The 22,784-nt window shown below is 40.3% G+C and overlaps 1 protein-coding gene across 4 annotated transcripts in view; it reads left to right on the top strand.

Moving 5' to 3' along the window:
• The window catches only part of LOC144495878 (upstream-binding protein 1-like), a 104,298-nt gene that overhangs the window by 56,212 nt on the left and 25,302 nt on the right, over positions 1–22,784 (top strand). For 3 of the 4 annotated variants that reach the window (XM_078216566.1, XM_078216565.1, XM_078216567.1), the window contains 4 exons: positions 2,991–3,088; positions 3,264–3,318; positions 18,848–18,941; positions 19,891–19,981. In XM_078216566.1, coding sequence (XP_078072692.1) covers positions 2,991–3,088; positions 3,264–3,318; positions 18,848–18,941; positions 19,891–19,981 — 338 coding nt within the window. Of the gene's footprint in view, positions 1–2,990; positions 3,089–3,263; positions 3,319–18,847; positions 18,942–19,890; positions 19,982–22,474; positions 22,606–22,784 lie in introns of all 4 variants that reach the window. The other variant, XR_013498350.1, reaches the window with a different exon arrangement.

Below are 22,784 nucleotides of genomic sequence, written 5' to 3'. Positions count from 1 at the left end.
GGGTACTGTTTGCAATGACCAGATTTAACTTACCTGGGGAGTTTTATGGGGAAACGCAGCATGTTCCATTTTATAAAAGATTGGGGAGGTCAAGGGCAGGGTGCTATTTTTGCAGATTCATCAGCAGTGTGGTGTAATTTGTAGGGGCATTTGATACTCATCCGAAGTTTTGTACTATTTGCCTATAAATGCTGCCAAGCACCATCAGCTTGCTGTTTCTTTGCCAGCAAGTTTTGGCTCAGTGGTCCAAATCTTGCTGGAGTGGAATACTTTGTTCCCTTTTAGGGCTAGCATGGTTGATTGTCATTGCATTAGCAATGTCATTTTAATAAAAGAGTACCTACACAGTAAAGTATGACCAGTAATTTTTGTGGCAAGTTAAGTGGCAAATTAATGTGAAAATGCAGCAAACTCATGATTGGGAGGGTGAGGCAAATTGAGTGGTGTTACATGGCGATTTACAACCCATGGCATATCTCTTGGCAGCTGAACTTGCTGGCGGACTTGTGCGTTAATGATGATGCATTAATACATCCATTAATGCATGTTGGATTAATATGAACTCAGCATTATTTTTATGGCAAGATTTGGCCCAATGTATTAGGCGAGGAGCATGATTCTATGTGGGTGGGCAACTCTGGCAATCTCGCAGGCCAGCTTTAATGGCTGCTTGAAATGAAATTGCTTTGGCATGCTTCATTTAATTGATGTCCTGGAGACAGATACATGAAGATCTCTATGTAGCAGGAACATTTCCATTTTCCAAAAATGTTAAATTTAGGATGGGTTTAATCATTTTTCTACATTTTTAAAGTAAATTGAATTAAAATACTTTCATAGCCACCCTTCCTTTTTAAGCTGCATTATCTTATCTTTCAATTTTGATTTAGAAAGAAGATGCAATGAAAACAAATGAGAATCTGCACAAAGCACTTCACACCATAATTGAAAATGCATTTCTTCAAATATTTTTATGTGCCATTTTTATAGTCTAGCAATAACCTAGTTGTAATTTATTTTGGAGCTGAAAATGAATGCAACATTTGACCACTGAATACATAAACGGAATCATCTTTAATTCAGGTTTCTCAATTTGGGATTGCATGTGTCTTTTGTTAACTTAAAGCTGAAAAGAAAATAAGGTGCTAATATCAATTTTTTCATTCAAAAGCCTCCTTCATTGACAGATAATGGATCATCTTTGTTGCACATGGATCCGACGGAGTGTATTGGGGGAAAAACAGGAAGGTACCAAAGGAAAGAGAGAGAGCAACAATTAACTCTATCCCTAACCTCCTGTAGTTCATAACTTTTAAAAACAAATTGGACCAAACCCTATAATGGCTTACCTTTACTTGAAAAATTGCTTTGTATAACGCTGCATACTGTTTACTTTTAGATTTTCTTTGTCAGTGATCTCCAATGGTAGCTATTTTCCCTTTGTCAGATGGTTGAGAGTTCCACTCCCACTCCAGGACCTGTGCTCATTACCAGGGTTTGAAATGGCAGTGCCACAAGGAGTGCTACATTTTCTGAGGCGCCACTTGTACCATACAGGTGGATATTAAAGCTTCCGTGGCACTGTTCGGTGAAGAGCAGGGTCTCCCCTCCTGGCTAGTAATCATCCTTCAACACTACAAAAATAAAGCCGATTAATAGGCTATTAAATCATTTTTGTAGTCTACAAATCTTGCTATGTGCCTAATTGGCTGCCATTTTTCCATACATCATAGTGTGGTAATTGAAAAATAATTCTCAGGTTTTGAAGTGCTTTTAATTTTGGGAATATCATGAAGTGTTATGTAAATATAATTTTGTTCTTTTTACACACCTAAACTTTCAGACTGTCCAACTTATTGATTTATATTTGAAGTTTTGAATTTTGTACTCACTAAGACGAACGAAGTGCTGCAGAGCTGATAATTTTTCTTGTTTGACTTCTAGGTTAGATCCAAAATATAGAGTCGATTCTTTGTTTTGATAATTTCCCATAATCCCAAGTTTAGAACATTTTTTTCTAGTAGTTTGAGCAATATTGCAATTTTGTGCTAAATTATATATAGTTTGTGTTGTGGAACTGGGCTGAAAAAATGTCCAAATCACTTAAAATTGGACAACTGGAACTAACTTCCAACTTGAGTCCTGATGGTGAAAAGGCAACATGCCATTCCCAGGACAGTATTGCTCATGACCTTTTTTATAAATTGAGAAACTCGTCTCAAACTAATATTCAATTTTTGAGTGATTTATACTGCCTAGTTTCTGTTGGTCACTGTAATTTAGCTCGATCTGTAACATTGCCAATAGATCCATATCAATTCCCTACGTTCTGCATTGAAGTGAAATTACATTTTTCCTTTCTAAACAAGAAAATCTATTTGAGTTGCACTTTATAGATCTACGTTTTCTATTTTGCACAAATATCAACGTCGTCTGTATAATCCAAATCTGCAGAAATTGAGGAAAATAACTTGCATGGCTTAACTAGGAGTTATGTTTATAATATCTATCCTGTGGTGTGCAAGAGAATTAAAGTAATTGTTCTGTGCTAAATGGTACTAAAGTCATATCATCCAGAAGCTAAACTACCAAATGGTGTTTTCATTACTTCTTGAGGTTTGTTTATATGTTTGAACTAAGATCCTGTGATTGAAATTAAGATAATGCAGCAAGACCATTGCGAACATGTTACTAAATGTATTCTTCATAGCGCATTATTTTTGTTAATACATGCTTTGTTTGAATTTTCCCCTTTTGCTTAGCTGATTCATTTTTCTGATTATGCAGCAAAGACAGGCAATTTGATCTATTAATTAGGCTGTCCATGACAATTTATCATTTGCATATGGAAGTATGTTCAATTATCAATTATGATTTACTCCCCCTCATGGATAAATCCACAATTCACTTGTATTTATTAGGGAGTGTTTCCCCCTGCTGTTATAAAGAAATTGAAATTCTAATATTTTCTCTCTTTTAAATTACTGCAGTGCTCTCCTTGGCCAGATAATGCATACGTAAACAGCAGTCCTTCTACCACTCCAGCATTTACTTCTGGACAAGTCAGTACTTACAGTGTTCCTGACAGGTACAGTGATGTTGATACAGTTTGTGTTTGCATTAAAACTTGGTTAATTTAAACATTTGTCCTGATTGTTTAATGCTTAAGTCAAAAATCTTATTCAGGACTTGGGCACTACAGATTTATAGTAGTAAGATGCGTGAAGTTGGAACTGCAACTCATAAATGCTGTTGTTTTGCAGTAACTCCTCTTCACCAAATCATCAAGGAGAAGGGACAACACAGTTTGTAGTGGAGGTATGTGTCTCCCCACAGCAGTAAAGCTAGAGGATTACTTCTGGTGGGCAATGCACAGTTTACCTTTATCAGAAAGTAATATTATTAATCTTTGGTTATGGGAACTATATGCAATCCTGTTTTGAGGCTTTAAACTATTCAGCTCTGCATAGCATGGAATAGATTTACTCTTTGAAACTGGGATCTTTTAAAATAAACTGAGTTATAATTGACAACTGCTTCCTTGTCTGTCTTGCCATGCTCTTGCCCAGTGCGATTATGATATTGCTCAATGTCCTGCAAAATACCGTTGAATTGAATATAAAAATGTTGACACTTAGAAGTATTCAACTCTTGACACAAATTAAGTATTGCTTCACTTAAAGGTATAACAGCAGTAGATTTTTTAAAAGTTTATTCTGAGACGATAGGAATTAAGAAATTTCAGTGTTCTGCAAATAATCAGTATTTCAGTTTCTCGTTTTCACAGGCATTCTAAATAAAATTAATGTGGGCGTTCCTTTATCCCAGTTCCCCAGTTAGACATTGGGAGCGATTTTTGCACTTGCGTTGCCATTCTTGTTGGCATGCAGGGCATTGCCCCTTGGCATAGGTTGGCACTGCTAAGCTGCCCTGGGGGCATTGTCAGGGAAGAGCCCTTTGGGGAGCCCGTGGGAGGTGTTCCCTTATGTGTGTTAGGGAGAGTTGGTGCCTGTGATAGGTGATTAGTACCCCCAAGACTGCAGTGCTGTTTGGGCGGAGGGGTGGGAGGAGGAGGAAAGACTGACCCAACACTCGTTTTTTTGTCAAAAGATCTGGTCTGAAAACTTGGCTGTGGAAATGGAGAGATGCATGCTGGTTTTCAGTCAAAATTGACACTGGCAGTTTATGGGAAAATTTCACCCATTGTATCGGTTTAACAAACAGACCCACATAAAATAAAATGATTGGTAACTGTTTGATATAAGATGTATCTAATAGGGCCCAGGTTTGTGACTTTATTTAAATATAGTTTGACTGAAAGAGAACATAAGCTGTGTTTTCACGGAGTTGGAATGATTTCGGAGCCTTTTTATAATGCCGGGTAGGTCTTAATTCCAAAGTTCCCAACCCTGTTCCTGGGGTTTCCAGTTTTCAGGATTGCAGGCTGGTTTGGGTTGTGAGCCCACACTCTGCGCTCCTAATCTGGCTGGTTGATTTATGGGAATAGGCACATCCTAGTCCTTCACAATTTTCATGGATTTGGCCAGCTTTTCAAAACATTGCACTTCATTGCACCTCAGACATGTTGTGAACTATAGTGTATATGAGAGAACTTTTTGGAAGGTTTTCCCTGGAGTTCAGGTGAGCCTGGCATCATTAACGGTAACAAAAAAAAACTTTCTCGAGTGCAATGGAAATTAGTTATAATCTTGGACAGACCTAGGTGTGCAAGTCCACAAATCCTTGAAGGTGGCAACACAGGTGGAGAAGGTGGTGAAGAAAGCATATGGTATGCTTGCCTTTATAGGACGGGGTATAGAGTATAAAAGCTGGAGTCTGATGATGCAGCTGTATAGAACGCTGGTTAGGCCACATTTGGAGTACTGTGTCCAGTTCTGGTCACCGCACTACCAGAAGGACGTGGAGGCGTTGGAGAGAGTGCAGAGAAGGTTTACCAGGATGTTGCCTGGTATGGAGGGTCTTAGCTATGAGGAGAGATTGGGTAGACTGGGTTGTTCTCCTTGGAAAGACGGAGAATGAGGGGAGATCTAATAGAGGTATACAAGATTATGAAGGGTATAGATAGGGTGAACAGTGGGAAGCTTTTTCCCAGGTCGGAGGTGACGATCACGAGGGGTCACGGGCTCAAGCTGAGAGGGGCGAAGTATAACTCAGACATCAGAGGGACGTTTTTTACACAGAGGGTGGTGGGGGCCTGGAATGCGCTGCCAAGTAGGGTGATGGAGGCAGGCACGCTGACATCGTTTAAGACTTACCTGGATAGTCACATGAGCAGCCTGGGAATGGAGGGATACAAACGATTGGTCTAGTTGGACCAAGGAGCGGCACAGGCTTGGAGGGCCGAAGGGCCTGTTTCCTGTGCTGTACTGTTCTTTGTTCTTTGACCACTAGTGAGACATTACTTAAAATCTGGCGTGTAGTTCTTGTCATACTACCTTCTGGAAGACCGGTACATAGTTCAAAAGATGGTTCAGAAGGAAATAAACAGTGATGATTCTTGTGTATTACACTACAAGTTATCTTGTTTGCATTGAAGAGAAAGATTGATTTTAAAGTACAAAATTGATGTAAAAGCATGATACACAGGATTGGTTAACTCAAGTGGTTGAGTGTGGTGTTTAATAGTACCAAAATCATGGGTTTAGTCCCTGTACTAGTGGGTTAGTTCTTAGAGTTTGCCTTTTTTGCTTGCCCATTGTGTTATCATGGCATCATTGAGCCACGGTGAGCAATCCTTGGACTGCCCACTACATAGAGGGAGGATACCCATCAGCACAGACCTGGAGGAGACAAATTTTGGATTAACGTGATTTACCTATTTTCAATTTTCTTAAACCTGAACTTCAGTGATTGGTTTTCTTGTCTAGTCTTTCTGTTACTACTTCAAATTATTCAATAAGGTTGTTGAAATGTTACCTGCTCTTTTGAAATCCGTGCTGACTAATTGTCTATTTTTGGATTTGAAATGTTTTTCTCTCTCATCTTTGAGTCAAGATTCCATTATTATTCCTATTATTGATATACGGTTAATTGATTTTAGTTCTGTAGTGAACCGGCTAGAATCATAGAAATAACATAGAAGAAGGCTAGTTGGTCCATGGCGTCTGTGCTGTTGGCAAGAGTAACTCACCATGCCCCCTTTTTCCCCATCGTCCTGCAGAGTTCTTGCTCTCCAAATAATTATCCAGTTTTCTTTTAAAAAGCTGGTTGAATCTGCCTCCATCACACTTTCGGGCAGTGCATGCCAGATTCCCACCCCTCACAGCGCAATAAAGTTTCGTACTCATGCTCCTGCTATCTCTTTTGACAATCACCTTGAGTTGGTATCCTCTGATTTTTGATTCTTGCACCATTGAGAACAGTTTCTGCCTCTGTCCATGCCACTCATGATTTTGAATAGCTCTATCCTCTCTATCCCAACTTATCCATTTAACTGAAGTCTCTCATCCCTATTTTTGTGAATTCTTTTTGCGTTCTCTCCAATGTTTTCATATCCCTTCTAAAGTGTTACTGACGTGAGGGATGAGGTGGATTGAGTTATTATTACAATTCCCTTCCTTATGCCTGTGACAGTGATAGATTTAATTTGTTTCCCTGGTATCCTTCCCCTTTTTGAAATGGGCTGTGGTGTGTTTCCCAAACCCCGGTTTGAGGTCTAATATTAAAAATAACCCCATAGCAGCTTCTTTTCAGGTGAAACAGAACTAGGAATTATTTACACATTCAAAATCTGAAGGATGGATTGTGACACGTTCACACGCATGAGCATGCAAGGTAGAAAGGCAGAGGAAAAAAGGGAAATAAGTTACAAATTGCAGGTTACTTTAAAAAAATAATCTGAGAGATATAGGCATTAATCCATATAAGTAAGTCAATGTCTAAAAGATTATTTCCAGTGTCTTTGGCAGAATTCCTGATTTTGTCCTAGGAGCTTGGTTGGGTCAGTTGAAGTTGCAGCAATGTATTCTTATATTCTGGGAATTAGTGCACACGAGGTGAAATTCAGGATTCTTTCTGACTTTGAGAAAGATGAAGGTCAGAGTTGAGTTGTTAGCCTGGAGTCTGTTTTTCTCTTCTGAGGACAAGCTGCAACTGAAGGCAGAATTCAAAAGTTGTATCATTGAAGCAATTCAGACAGCTCAAGTATCAGTCATGCGGCAAGTCAAGCCATTCAATTAACAATAGACTTTAAGGACTTTCATTAAAACCCTTTGTATTTTGAACAGATAACTGTGGAAGCATTAGCACAATATTGGAGATGATGAGTCCCTTTGTCCAGAGCAGGCTGGTGCAGAGGTCTCGCCTGCTAGTCCTTTGCATTGGCTTGGCCAGAATGTTCATACAAGTCACATTAGCCCAGCAATTGTCAATTTAAAAAAATAATTTAAACATCTGGATATGGAAGAGAAGGTGGTGGCAGTGTGGTAAAGTCACAGGATTAGTATTCTTAGAGAACCAGGGTAAAGCTCTGGGAACCCAAGTTGGGATCCCATCATGGCAGATGGTGAAATTTGAATTCAATAAAAATCTAGGATTTAAGAAGTCTGATGATTACCATGAAAGCATTGCCGGTTTCTGTGCAACTAATGCCCTTTGAGGAAGGAAATCTGCCTACATGTGACTCCAGACTTGCAGCAATGTGGTTAACTCTTAAATGCTTTCCAAACAAGGGCAGTTAGGGATGGGCAATAGATGCTGGCTTAGCCAGCAATGCCCACATCCCATGAGTGAATAAAAAATAAATATTTAAGATTGATCTTCTTGCCTTTAGAGTGTGGTGTCCAGAATGGGTCATAATACTCCAGTTGAGGGTTATTGTAACTCCCTTGATCTATAATCAACCCTACTCCCTCTCTTTTTTTTAATATCTCTTTTCTATAAAGCATGTAAATAGTAACTTTTTTGGATTCCCTTTTATGTTAGCTGCCAGGCTCTTCTCATTCTCTCACTTTACTTCTCTTACTTTTTGTTTCACTTCCTCTTCTATTTTGAACCCAGTCCTCAATTGTGTTATCCACCTGTCATCTGGCATAATCACCCTTTTTCAACCTTATTCTCTGTCTCTTTCCCATCCATGAAACTCCGTATTTGTTTACCTTAACTCCCCCTCCCTTGTGCAAGTGCCCCTTGACTGTACCCAAGCTATCTTTATAAAGGCAGCTCCTTGTTCACTTACAGTTTTGTCTGCTAATCTTTGATTCCAATTTATCTGGGCCAGATCTGTTCTCACCCCATTGAAGTTGGCCCTCCTCCAATCAGTTATTCTTGCTCTTGATTGCTCCTTGTCCTTTTCCAAAGCTAACCTAGATCACATGATACTATGATCACTGTTCCTTTGCTGATACTTGTTCCGTTTGACCCACCTAATTCCCCAGAACCAGATCTAGCAATGCCACCTCTCTTGTTGGACTGGAAACAAGATGATGTAGAAAACCCTCCTCGACCCATCTAAACGCCCGTCACACACTCCCCTTTGCACTATTACTATCCCAATCTATATTAGGATAATTAAAGTCCCTTATTAATAACTATTCTATAATTCTTGCACTTTTTGTGTAATTTCCTCAAATTGGTTCCTCTATATGTTTCTGATTAGTTGGTGGCCAGTCAAGTGCACCTAGCAAGGTAATGGAACCGTTATTGTTTAATCTGCCAAATAGATTCTTGACACCTCTCTTCAGCAATACAATGTTCTCCCTAATCTAAATAGCCACCCCTCCCCACTTTTCATTTTTTCCTATCTTTTCTGAATACTTTGTATCCAGGATTATTGAACACCCAGTCCTGTCCTCCTTTGAGCCAGGTCTGTGTTTTAGCTACTTCAAATTTCCACATGATCACTTGGGCTTGCAGCTGAGTAACCTTATGTACCAGACTTAGTGCATTGACATATATGCATGGCAGCTCTAATATAAACCTTATTATATTCTCTGTTACCCTGACCCCTAATACTCAAGACCATACTATTCCCATCATAATGCCATCTGTCTTTCTCAATTCTCTGTCTCTCATATTACCCTCTGGTTCCACACACCTGTCAAGTCAATTAGTTTAAATCCCCCCTGCTCACCCAGTCCCCAACCAATCGCACAAGCAAATCAGCCCACAAGGATATTAGTCCCTACTTAGTTGAGGTGCAACGTGTCTGCCTTGTACAAATCCCATTCGTTGTGTATTGATATTTCTGGTGCTTCCTAACTAGCAGCTTTGCTGTGGAATGGGGTGCTCACCATGAGCTCTGCCTGAAAAGCTCTGTAACTGCACTGGAAGCCCTGTGAGTTCCAAGTACCTTGCAATACACAAAAGGAAAACAGGCTGAGCTCAGGTTTGCCTTGTTTTGGGGAATAAGGAAGCACGGTAGTGCTAAAAATTCATGGCACATTGTGCACATGCAGGCCTTTCCATACTAAAAATAGAGCTTTTATTTCCACATCATGACTAAAAATAGAGGGAGTTTTTGGCGCCGTTGGACTGTTTGATGAGGACACAGAGTGATGGAGCTCAGAAACCGTTTCAACTATTTTGTCCAAGCACGGTGGTACAGTGGTTAGCACTGCTGCCTCACAGCGCCAGGGACCCGGGTTCGATTCCCAGCTTGATTCACTGAATGTGCGGAGTTTGCACATTCTCCCCGTGTCTGCGTGATTTCCTCCGGGTGCTCCGGTTTTCTTCCACAGTCCAAAGGTGTGCTGAATAGGTGGATTGGCCATGCTAAATTGTCCCTTAGTGTCAGAAGGACTAGCTAGGAAAATGGGTTATGGGGATAGGACCTGTGAGGGATGTGGTCGGTGCAGACTCAATGGACCGAATGGCCTCCTACTGCACTGTAAATTATATGATTCTGTGATTCTAAGATAGTGGCAGATATCATAGTCCTAACTTTCCTGAGCATAATGGCGGGGAGGTGGAGAGAGCATTTAACCTCCTGAAAAGTCTGGTACAACCAGAAAAGCCATGCATGAAAACCTGCAAAGAAATAGTAGAAATATTGCAGGGCCACTATTCACCGAAACATTTAGTCATCACAGAAAGGTTAGGTTCCATAAGCATAACCAACAAGAAGGTGAATTGATCACAGTTTGTAGCTACCTTGAACAAGCGAGCTGAATATGTTAATTGTGGATGTCTTGAACGATACCATTGGAGATGGATTTGTCTGTGGCGAAAGGAGCAAGGCTATTCAAAGGTGGTTGTTAACAGAAAGCAACCTAACCCTAAAAAACGTTTTGGAAGTTGCTGCATCCATGGGATTAGCAGCGAGAAGTTCAACAATTGTGTTCGAACACAAGGATTCATAATATGTTGGCCAAAAACAGAACACAGACTTTCAGTTGCCATCAGTGTGCAAAAAACAGGCACTCAGCAGCAGATTGTTGGTGCAAAGACATCATGTGCAGGAATTCTGATAAAAAGGGTCACATTGAACGTGCTTGATGGAAAAAGAATTATTTAGTATTTTTGAAATGTTGTTAATGTCTTCCACCATGAAGACTTACAAGTATTTATGTATCTCCTAGGCCATTTCCTGGTTCCCATTTATTATTTCCCCAGTCTCATCTCTAAGGGGCCTATGTCCATTTTGGCCTCTCTCTTCCTTTTTATATATTTAAAGAAGCTCTTACTGTGTTTTTATATTATTTGCTAATTTGCCATTATAGTTTATCTTCTCCCTTTATTATTTTTATGGTCATTATTTGTTGGTTTTTAAAACTCACCCAATTTCTGGCTTACCACTAATCTTTGCCACACTGTTTTTGCTTTCAGTTTAATACTATCCTTAACTTTTTTGGTTAGCCATGGTTGATTTATCCCCTTCCTAGAATCCTCCTTCCTTACTGAGATGTATTTTTGTTGTGAGCCATGAATATTTTCATAAATGTCTGCCATTGCTGATCTCACATCTTCTCTGTTAAACTCCTTTCCCAGTCAATCCATCCAACTCTGCCCTCATTTCTTTGTAATTATTCTTTTTTTAGTTTAGCACAGTTGTTTCTGACCCAAGTCTGTCTCACTCAAACTGAATTCTAAATTTTACCAGGTTATGGTCACTTTGCTGAGGGATCTTTTATTCCGAGATTGTTCGTTAAACCTGCCTCGTTGCACATTACCAGATCCATCTGGCTGGATCTGCAAAAAGCTCTGGGAAATTGTCCTGAATACATTCTGAATTGTACTTCATGGCTACTTCTGTTAATTTGATTTTCCCAATCCACGTGAATATTAAAGTTTTCAATGATTAATGTACTGCCTTTTTTACATGCCCTCATTATTTCCTGATTTATTCTCTGTCTTGGAGTATAGCTACTGTTTCTGTCTTAGAGTATAGTTTCTGTTATGAGGTCTATAGACTATTCCCACCAATGTCTTTGTTCCCTTGTTATTTCCTACCTCCACCCATATGGATCTTCTGATCCGAGACCATTTCTTGCTATTGTACTTATTCCACTTCGTACTGACAAAACTACTGCTTTCTGCCTGTCTTTACAAAAAGTCACATACCCCTGAGTAATTTTCATCTTTGATCTCCTTGTAACCTCATCTCTGTAATGGCTCTACTATCATGCCCATTAACCTCAATTTGTGCTGTTAATTCATTTATTTTGTGCTGAATACTACATTCATTTAAGAGCCATTAATTTTGCCTTTTCACCCCCCCCCCCCCCCCCCCATCCTATTTGCTGCTACATTTTGATATTTGTACACTCTGTCCATTTCTGTCACACTCTGGGTATCATTACCTAAATAGCTGCCTTTCAATGCTGCAATATCTTATTGCTTTGTGAGCCTAAGTGTCCCTCACCAGGATCATCTCCCTCAATTTTTTTAAAACCCCCTCTACCTCCCTAGTAATGAAGTTTGCAAAAAAAACTGGTCCTAACATGGTTCAGATGTCGGCCATCCCAAAGGTACAGCCCCCACTTTCCCCAGTACTGATCCCAGTGCCAATGTACTGCCTTTCACGACTTGATGTGGAGATGCCGGCGTTGGACTGGGGTAAACACGGTAAGAAGTTTAACAACACCAGGTTAAAGTCCAACAGGTTTATTTGGTAGCAAAAGCCACACAAGCTTTCGGAGCTCCAAGCCCCTTCTTCAGGTGAGTGGGAATTCTGTTCACAAACAGAGCATATAAAGACACAAACTCAATTTACATGAATAATGGTTGGAATGCGAATACTTACAACTAATCAAGTCTTTAAGAAACAAAACAACGTGAGTGGAGAGAGCATCAAGACAGGCTCTGAGAGCATCAAGACGGCCTCAACTGGGATATTGGGTTCATGTCACACTATTTGTAACCCCCACAGAGTTTCACTGGCTGTCTTGTCTGGAGACAATACACATCTTTTTAGCCTGTCTTGATGCTCTCTCCACTCACGTTGTTTTGTTTCTTAAAGACTTGATTAGTTGTAAGTATTCGCATTCCAACCATTATTCATGTAAATTGAGTTTGTGTCTTTATATGCTCTGTTTGTGAACAGAATTCCCACTCACCTGAAGAAGGGGCTTGGAGCTCCGAAAGCTTGTGTGGCTTTTGCTACCAAATAAACCTGTTGGACTTTAACCTGGTGTTGTTAAACTTCTTACTGTGTTTCACGACTTGGACATGGTAGCAGAGATTACAAAGTTTGAGGCCTTGCTTGTTAGTTTCCTTTCTTGCTCCCTACATTCTGCCTACTGGATCACTCTTTTGTCTATGATGTTGGCATCGATATGGACATCTGTCTACTCAACAGACGTCTCCCAGCATCATAAGCAGCCAACATAATTAAGGACTCCACGCACTCCGGACATACTCTCTTCCACCTTCTTCCGTCGGGAAAATGATACAAAGTCTCAGGTCACGTACCAACCGACAGCAGTTTCTTCCCTGCTGCCATCAGACTTTTGGATGGACCTACCTCACACTAAGTTGATCTTTCTCTACACCCTAGCTATGACTGTAACACTACATCCTGCACTCTCTCCTTTCCTTCCCTATGAACGGTATGCTTTGTATAGTGTGCAAGAAACAATACTTTTCATTGTATACCAATACATGTGACAATAATAAATCAAATCAAACTACCACTGCAGCTCAGTGACATCCTTGTCCCTAGCACCAAAGAGGCAACATAACAGCCTGGATTCATGACTGCGGCGGCAGGAAAGCCTGTCTGTAGAATTCCCTATGACTACTGTTTTTTTCCAGCCTTCCTCCTGCCCACTAACCCTGCACCCAGGGCCTGGTGTGTTGTTGTGAATGTGGCCCTTACTGCACTTTGGCATCCCCAGATGAGCCTTCACTCCCACCAGTATTGAGAATGGAATGCTGGTTGGACAGGATGATGCACTCAGGGGTCTCTTGCATTACCTAACTATTGTCCTACTTGACTGCCTGGAGACCACCCAGTTCCCTTTTGTCTGCATACCCTTGAACTACAGGATGACCACCTCCTATAAAAATACTATCAACAGAGCTCATAACCTCATGGATGTGCATCAGTTGCTTCTCAAGGTCCAAAACCTGGAGCTCGAGCTACAGTAGTTGACAACACTGCCTGTGCATATGTTTATCTAGGAGATGAGAAGTGTCTTGGAGTACTCACATGGAACAGGATGCACACTGCATGGGTCTGTGCTGCTCTGCCTTGCCTCTATTTATTGACTGTTAAACTTACCACTTAAATAAGTAAAGACTCATCAATGTTCTGCCTCTCCTATGCATCCCTATTATGTAGGAGAATGTTTTACTTAACTTTTGTTATTTAAAACCCTAAATTATAATCTGAAATTTAAGATTTCTTTAGTTTTTTTATTCTTCTATTTAATTTTAGCTTTGTCCCCTAGATCTGATTGATTAATTGAGCACAAATTTTAGTTTTTATACTAATGAATTGATGAAGTCTTTCTTAATAGTTAATGAATTTAGTTTAAATTAAAACATTGTCTGTTATTTCACTCTTTGTTTCTCTACTCTCTCTGCTGACCGGAACGTCACTCTGATGTCACTTGTTGATATTTTTTCCCCTGTGTTTGATTTGGCTACTGACACATTTTTTGAATCCCAGCTCTGCTCCCGCTCCTTTATCTCTTGGCATACTTTATGTATAACCACTGGTTCCTCTATGACTGGGGAGGTGAGATATGGTTTGATGCATAGCAATTCCGATTAAATAGTGTGTGTGTGAAGACTTTTTTAAAAATATACTTTTCCAATTCAATCAAATTAAGTCCAATTCAGAGTATCAACAAGTTGAGACATTTCCGATCCAGGTTGACAAGACAGGGCATGCAATCCTCTACCCTGTCTTGGGCCTGATCTACATGAGCCAAGCTGATTGGAGTAGGCAGACATCGCCCCCAGGCTTGATCCCATTTGCATCCCAGCCAAAAGGCCGAGATACCGCTTTTAAAAATTGCTTCATATGAAAATGATGCTTAAATGCAACCCAATGGCCACTACCAAGTGCAGCATCTGCATAACCACACTTGATCTTGGCCAATAGGCCGACTCTTCAGTATGGCGATCAGGAAATAATTATTCAGAAGTTTATCTTGGGGATTAATCGGGGCAATAGAGTTTCTGATTGGTTAGATTGAAGTGGATTTGAGGGGTTCAGTATGGGTACGATATACTTTCTCGCATGTTTCCCTTTCATTTAAAAATAATCACTTGGCTGCACTTGTTCCTTAAATTAAAAAAGACACTTGAGTAGTATGTCGAAATTTAGCTGTTATTTATTGAGTCTTTGTGTTCAGCCATTCCACAGTTGTGGTTTCAGCCTCATAAAATTTCTCACTGTTTGTTTCAAAATCATTTTCTTCACTCCTGTACCCACCCAGGTGTATAGTGTTATGTTATTAGACTAGTAATCCAGATGCTAACATGAATAATCTCTCGAACAGATTTCACACCTCACTGTGGTAGTTGGACAATATGAATTCCATTTTACTGGAAAAAAATTGGTAAATTAAAACGCTAGCATCAGTTAAAGTGACCCAAAAGTTGTCTGATTGTTGTAAAAATCTGACTGGCTGGCTAAATTTCATCAGGGAAGGAAATCTGCTGTCCTGACCCAGACTGGTCTATATATGGCTCCAGACCCACAGCAATGTGGTTGATCCTTAACTGCCCTCTGAAATGGGCTAGCAAACCACTCAGTTGTATCAAACTACTAAGGGATTTTCACAGTAACTTCATTGCATGTTAATGTAAGCCTACTTGTGACACTAAGAAAATAAAAAAAATAAACTACTAAGAATAAAATGGGACAGTCAATCCCGCATTGTCCTAGGACAGGAAGCAGCAAAGGCACGTGCTGTAAAGTCTTCCTCATTAACATCTGGGTATGTACCAAAATAGGAAGAGCGGTCCCACAGACTAGTCCAGTAAAATCCTGACATGGTCACAATCAGCATATCTTAACAGCCAATGATCTAGAGCCAACCATTGCCATTCCTGGAGATGTCCTGTGCCACCTACAAGACAGACTCACCAGAGGTGGCAGGCAGTACAGTAGTATACAGTCAGGCAAGACTGTCTTTGGGAGTCCTCCAAATTCGATGCCAGAAACCTCCTGCTATTCACCAATTACCATCCTCCCTCATTTAATGATTCAGTGAACCTCCATGTTAAACACCACTTGGAAGAAGCACTGAGGGTGGCAAGGGGACATATTGTACTCTAAATGGGGACTTGGAATCATAGAGGTGTACAGCATGGAAACGGGCCCCTCGGCCCAACTTGTCCATGCGCCCTTTTTTTTTAAAAACCCCTAAGCTAATCCCAATTGCCCGCATTTGGCCCATATCCCTCTATACCCATCGTACCCATGTATCTATCTAAATGCTTTTTAAAAGATAAAATTGTACCCGCCTCTACTACTACCTCTGGCAGCTTGTTCCAGACACTCACCACCCTCTGTGAAAGAATTGCCCCTCTGGACACTTTTGTATCTCTCCCTCTCACCTTAAACCTATGCCCTCTAGTTTTAGACTCCCCTACCTTTGGGAAAAGATATTGACTATCTACCTTGTCTATGCCCCTCATTATTTTATAGACCTCTATAAGGTCACACCTCAGCTCCTACACTCCAGAGAAAAAAGTCCCAGTCTATTCAGCCTCTCCTTATAACTCAATCCATCAAGTCCCGGTAGCATCCTAGTAAATCTTTTCTGCACTCTTTCTAGTTTAATAATATCCTTTCTATAATAGGGTGACCAGAATTGCACACAGTATTCCAAGTGTGGCCTTACCAATGTCTTGTACAACTTCAACAAGACATCCCAACTCCTATATTCAATGTTCTGACCGATTAAACCAAGCATGTCGAATGTCTTAAGAACTTGTGCTTAAGCTGTTCCAGTCTGGCTACATCACTAGCATCTAACTGGTATTGTGGAAAATTGCCTAGATATGTCCTGTCCACAAATTCAATCTGACCAGTTATCACCCCTTTAGTCAGCTCTCAATCATCAGCAAAGTGATGGAAGTTATTGCTGACAGTGCTATCGAGTGATGCTAAATCAGTAATAATTTGGTCAGTAATGCTCAGTTGGTGGTTTGCCAGAACAACTCGGCTCTAATCCTCATACATCTTGATCCAAAAGTGAACAAAAATACTGTGTTCCAGAAGTGAGGTGAGAGTGACCTTGACCCAAGGCCACATTTTACTGAGTGTGGCATTAAGGTGCCCTTGAAAATTGAAGTGAAAATCAAGAAAACGTTCCACTGGTTGGAGCCATACCTGTCTGGGAGGCCTATCATTTCAGCCACAGGACAATCTGGGAGTTCCTCAGGGTAGTGTCTTTGGCCAAACCATATTCCACTGTAGCATCAATAACCTTCCTTGCTATATATGGTCAGAAGTAGCGATGTTTGCTGATGATTGCGTGGTGTTTAGTATCATTTGCAATTCTTCAGCTGAAGTAGAATGTATCTGCATGCAGAAAGATTGCAACAATATTCAGACTTGGACTGACACACAGCAAGTCACATTTCTGTCATACAAATGTTAGGCAGTGACTTATCTCTAGAAAAGTGAACCATCTCCCCTTGATATTCAGTGGCATTACAATTCCTGAATCCCCCATTGTCAAAATCCTGTGGGTTACCATTAACCAGAAACTTGACTGGCCCAGCCATGTAAATACTGTGGCTATAGAATAGATGTGGAGATGCCGACGTTGGACTGGGGTAAACACAGTAAGAAATCTCACAACACCCAACAGGTTTATTTGGTAGCAAAAGCCACTAGCTTTCGGAGTGCTGCTCCTTCGTCAGGTACCTGATGAAGGAGCAGCGTTCCGAAAGCTTGTGGATTTTGCTACCAAATAAACCTGTTCGACTTTAACCTGGTGTTGTGAGACTTCTTGCTATAAGAATAGGTCAGAGGCTGGGAATTTTGTGATAACTCAACTGACTCAAAAGGCTGTCCGCCATCTATAAGGCATAAATTGGATGCATGGTGAAATACACACCATTTACCTTGAATGCAGCTCCAACAACACTCCAGGGTAAAGCAGTATACTTGATTGACACCCCATCCACCACCCTAAGCATTCATTAAATAGCCACACTTCATCCTGATTCTGAATTATATTGCTGTTCCTTCACTGTCGCTCAGCCAAAATCCTGAAATTGCCTCCTTAACAGCACTATGGGTGTACCTGCACTACATGGACTGCAGTAGCTCAAGAAGGCACACCACTAGTTTCTCAAGGGTATTTGGTGAAAGACAATAAATGCTGGCCGTACACATGTATCCTAAATTAAATTTTTAAAATTGTATTGGAATGAATAGCACGTTCTAAATCTGAATTAAGCCTGCCGACATCAGTTTTCTGATCCCTGTTGCTTTACAGATTGTTAACCTTAGAAATCTTAGAAACCCTGCAGCACAGAAAGAGGCCATTCGGCCCATCGAGTCTGCACCGACCACAATCCCACCCAGACCCTACCCCCATAGCCCTACATATTTTACCCACTAATCCCTCTAACCTACGCATCTCAGGACACTAAGGGCAATTTTAGCGTGGCCAATCAACCTAACCCGCACATCTTTGGACTGTGGGAGGAAACCGGAGCACCCGGAGGAAACCCACGCAGACACGAGGAGAATGTGCAAACTCCACACAGACAGTGACCCAAGCTGGGAATCGAACCCAGGTCCCTGGAGCTGTGAAGCAGCAGTGCTAACCACTGTGCTACTGTGCCGCCCTGTATGCATATTATATCTTGCAACATTTATCCTTTGCATATTTCAAACTTTGTTGTGCTCTACTCCTTAATCGGATAACTTTGTAAAACTATGAATCTGAGCTGTTATGCACCAAGTTATTGCTGTTTAACGTTATATGAATTTTATATTATTCTGGTGTGCATCAGTAACACCTTCAGCTGGTTACATCATCAGAATGTTTAGAGCTTTGTAAGGTTAAATTCACATTTGAAATGGGGAGCATTAGAGGAATGCTTCTTAAATTTCGATTACTAGGAGACAATATTGTAAATGCTTGCCCTCCAAATGGAAATAGCCACCAGTTTAGTTTGCTGCCACTGGGCAAGTACTGAGCTGAGACAGCAATGGTGCCTTGCAACAGCCCTTAAAAGTTTCATCAGGTAACATTTTTTAAAAGTTAAAATATCAGAAAATTCTAAACAAATGGCACTCGATATATTCTTAAATAAGGAAGGGATATTTTTAGAATATTAAAATGTTCTCTAAAGCAGAAGTATTTTGTTACAGAAATTGTCCTTGTGGTGCTGAAGGATTATTGGAGCCTTGGCTGTAAATTTTAATAAATTTGTCACCCTTTATACATTACTGTTCCCCTTTCTCCAGCAACTGTGTCCAACAGCTACAATACAGGAGGCCCAGCAATGGTTGCACAAGAATAGATTCTCGACCTACGCGAGATTATTTTCAAACTTCTCAGGTACTGATTGCTCTTCCTTTCTGTACTTTGCCAATATAAAATGACAGCAGGTGGTGGAACTAAATTGTAAAATAGGATTTTGAATTTTCATCCTTAACAATGATGCTTTGGAAATGCTGAATGGACATTCTTCCTCCCAGCAAGAGAGGGGGCAGGAACTTGTGGATTAAAAAAGCTGCCTGAATTCTGTTGGCTGTGTTGTGGAGAGCAGTTTGCCTGACTGTTCTCACCAACCCCATCACCAAAATCAGTGAAAAGCAGCCAAAAAGTATATTATTATTACTTTGCGCAGACGCACTATACTGTGTGTGGCACTATGGCATTACAGGAAAGATTAGAGAATAAATTGGCAAGTACCAATTCTGTTACGACTAATAGACTTATAATATCCAGGAAGCTACAAATAGATTATTCATGTACAAGTCAATCATTCAAGTTTATGCTAGTTTATTGTTGTGTGTATATAGTGTATAAATCGACTCCCAACTATTGGCCAAAAGATCCAAACTCATACTTACCACCCTCTCATCACTGAAGTCAAATTTGTCCTAGTGAAAACCTACTCATTTGAAAGCAGATGTTCAGCTCCTCATGTCTGCACAGAGTAATCCAAATATACATTGTGACTGCCTTTTGCTGGTTTTGGTAGCAGGATTGGTGGGAACAGTCTCTGATCTGGCAACTCTGCAATCAGCTGATGTACTGCTGTAAACCAGTTAGCTGGTGAGACAATGGGAGAGGGTGGATTTCAACCTTTTGAAGATATTACCCATGTATAAGTTGACCCCTTACCTTTTGGTTAAAAATTTGTTCTCAGAAACTCAACTTTTACATGACAATGGTACCTTAGGTTGTGCCAGCTCTCCTTCTGTTGGTTAAATGGTTCTTTTTTTTTGTTCCTGATGAAAGCTTCATAATTATTTAGTATCTATAATTGATGATTTCACAGGTTCTGATTTACTAAAGTTGACACGAGATGATCTTGTCCAGATCTGTGGCTCAGCTGATGGGATTAGATTGTTCAATGCACTTAAAGCAAGGTAACATTTCAGAAGCCAAATAAAATGGCTCATTTATACTTTATATAAATCACAGCTATCAAACTCAATTTACATGGTGGGCCTGACCTGACATCCCAGTACTTGGACAGGGTCATGTTCAGCAAAGGTTATTTGGAAACACTGGGATAGAAATTAGTATGAATTTTCCCCATTTTTTGGGGCACAAAACATGTGCATTGATAGCAGCCCCTGGAAATTTGGTCCTATACCTGATAATGTACCTGTTCATAGCCCTTGCCATGTTGGTCGTCTTTGTTTTTAGCTATACTTGGCATGCTGTCTGAAAGAAGCAGTAGATTAATTTATATCTAAAGAAAATCCTGCACATGTTTCAGGGCCCTTTTGAAACATGCTGGAAAATTAGATGGAATATGCATCATACAGGCTGAGAGTAGTTTCTCTGGTTCTGCAGCGGTCATTAAAGGAGTCACTGAAGAAATGCTATGGAAAGAATTCTTTACAGCACTGACATCTGTGGAGCATAGGGAAGGAGGAATATTCTTTCCTTTTCCACAGTACTAATGTGATCCCTGGCAAACTTTACCACCACCTGCATTTTACTTCTGCTTTATTAGAGCTTTTGATTGGTTGCACCGCTCTGCATGCACAGTGAGAACTCTCAGTCTCTGTACCTTGTTTTTGATTTGCCTACCAGTGAAAACGATCTTTCATTGTTAAGCCACAATAATATCCTCAAGTTTTACACACTTCTTTACTAGCGACTTCCCTCTTGGCACTACTCCCACTGACTAGATGTCTGATGCTGCTCTTTCCTCTGCAGGAAATATTGATCCCCATGCTCAAGCACATTTCTGATTCCACACTCCTTCAGGCTCAAGTTCCAACCTTCATTCTCTATTCTCCCAATCACCCAGCTCTCTGCCTCCTATTAGTCATCCTCTCTTTTTTCGATCTGCTGAGTTCTAAACACCCTGCTCTGTTTCTCTCTTCCCTCCACTAGTTACTATTTACAGTCACCACTAAGTGTTCACCATGTCATGGAGTGGGAGGGGCACTTATGTGGCATGAATTTTAAAAGGCACTGGGAGAGGGGAATTCTCTGCACGGTGGCAGAAGGTGGCCTGCTGTTGCCAGTGGGATTTCCCATTGAATCTACCCCTCACCGCCAGAAAATCCATGGTGGGGGTTTGTCATTGGTGGGGGTTTGTCATTGTCTGCTGGCGAGAAAAGACAAAATCCTGTCTTTTTGGGCTGTTTCAAGTTCTGCCTGGGCAATTCAGAATCCCTAAACCGGGCATACTGAGGGCTGAATGAAGCAGTGCAACAGGTTGTATATATGTCTACTAACATAATTAGCTTAAATTATGCAATATTTAGCTTAGGAGGTTGTATAGCTTCCTGACTGCTACTGAAGAAGCAGTTTGTGTGTTCACATTAAAAGAGCTGCTGACTATAGCTAACAGTGTTCCAAAGTAAAATATTTAGAAATAGCTGAAATTTGCTCTTCTAGAGCATGTATGGTGCTAATTGTAATGGTTGATAAGTATGTTTTGAAACAGTTAATTTTTAATTAGTTGCTGGGTAGCACCAAATTTGAAGCTTGTTTAAAAAAAGAGGCATGCTGTCAAAGCTTTTTGTATTGCACTCATTAGGATATCAAAGGGAACATCAATTTATACTGCATGAGAAGAGGGTGCTGATTGATTGGCAATTATGAGTGCTGAGCAGCACTGTTGGGGAAGGCTGTCTTTCAGATGCAGTGAAACTCGGGCACTATCTGCCAGCTTTGGTGGATGGCACTATTTTGAAGAAGAGCAGGGTATTATTGCCAGTGTCCTAGACAATATTTACCCCTCAATCAACAAAGCAGATTCTGACGGTGTCATATTTGTATTCTCTCTCGACAGATGCTGTCAGAGCTGCTGAATATTTTCCCATTTTTATAAACAGATTATCTGGCCATTATCACCTTTGCTGTTTGTGTGAGTTTGCTGTGCCCAAAATGCTGTGTTTTCTATATTACAACAGTGACTACATTTCAGAAACTATTTAATTGCCTGTAAAGTACTTTGAAGTCTGGTAGTCATGAAAGCACTATAAATTCAAGGGTTTCTTTTCCACTGTTTCTTTCAACTTGGATCATGATCTGTGAACCTTCTTTAATTGTTAACTGATATTGCCCCCGTTGAGTCTTCTTGGTCCTAACATCCTGTCCATCATCCACACACTGCTTTTTGAGTTTACCTCTCTTTGTGACTTCTTATATATTTGCTCAAGGTCATAGTGAATACCTCTTACTAGTTTCACATTTAGACCTTCACTTACACTATAATAATCCTAAATAGTTTTTCTGCACCGGAAATTTACATTAAACTTCTAGAATGAAAAGCATTAGAAGTTTTTTTTTAAACTGTGGTTCAGCTTTAAAATAATTTTGAATTATCAGGAATAGATAATATTGACATTCTGGTAAAACTGCTTCCAATTTGTGCCAAATGCTTTTCTTCTCAGCACTTTACTTTTAAAAAGGACACGTTTGTCCTAGATGTGATCACTGTTTCCATATCGAGATGGGCTCTTCTAACACTTCTCTTGCACTGAGGCAGGATACAAGACAAAGCTCAGCATTTGATAGGCTGGAGGTTAGATGTGAGATGCAGAGTACTAATCTCTTGCATCTTTCCTTGTTTTATCAAAACCGCAGTGTCAGTGCTCTTCTTACTCTGTTCAAAAATCATTGCACTGTTTCCTATTTCAACTCCTTTTTCCAGGATCTAAAAATAATCCGAGTTCTCTAGCATCCCTAGTTTTTTTTAATTCC

Source organism: Mustelus asterias, chromosome 7 (assembly GCF_964213995.1).
Source record: "Mustelus asterias chromosome 7, sMusAst1.hap1.1, whole genome shotgun sequence".
NCBI lineage: Eukaryota > Metazoa > Chordata > Chondrichthyes > Carcharhiniformes > Triakidae > Mustelus > Mustelus asterias.
This window is presented reverse-complemented; position numbering and strand designations above follow the sequence as displayed.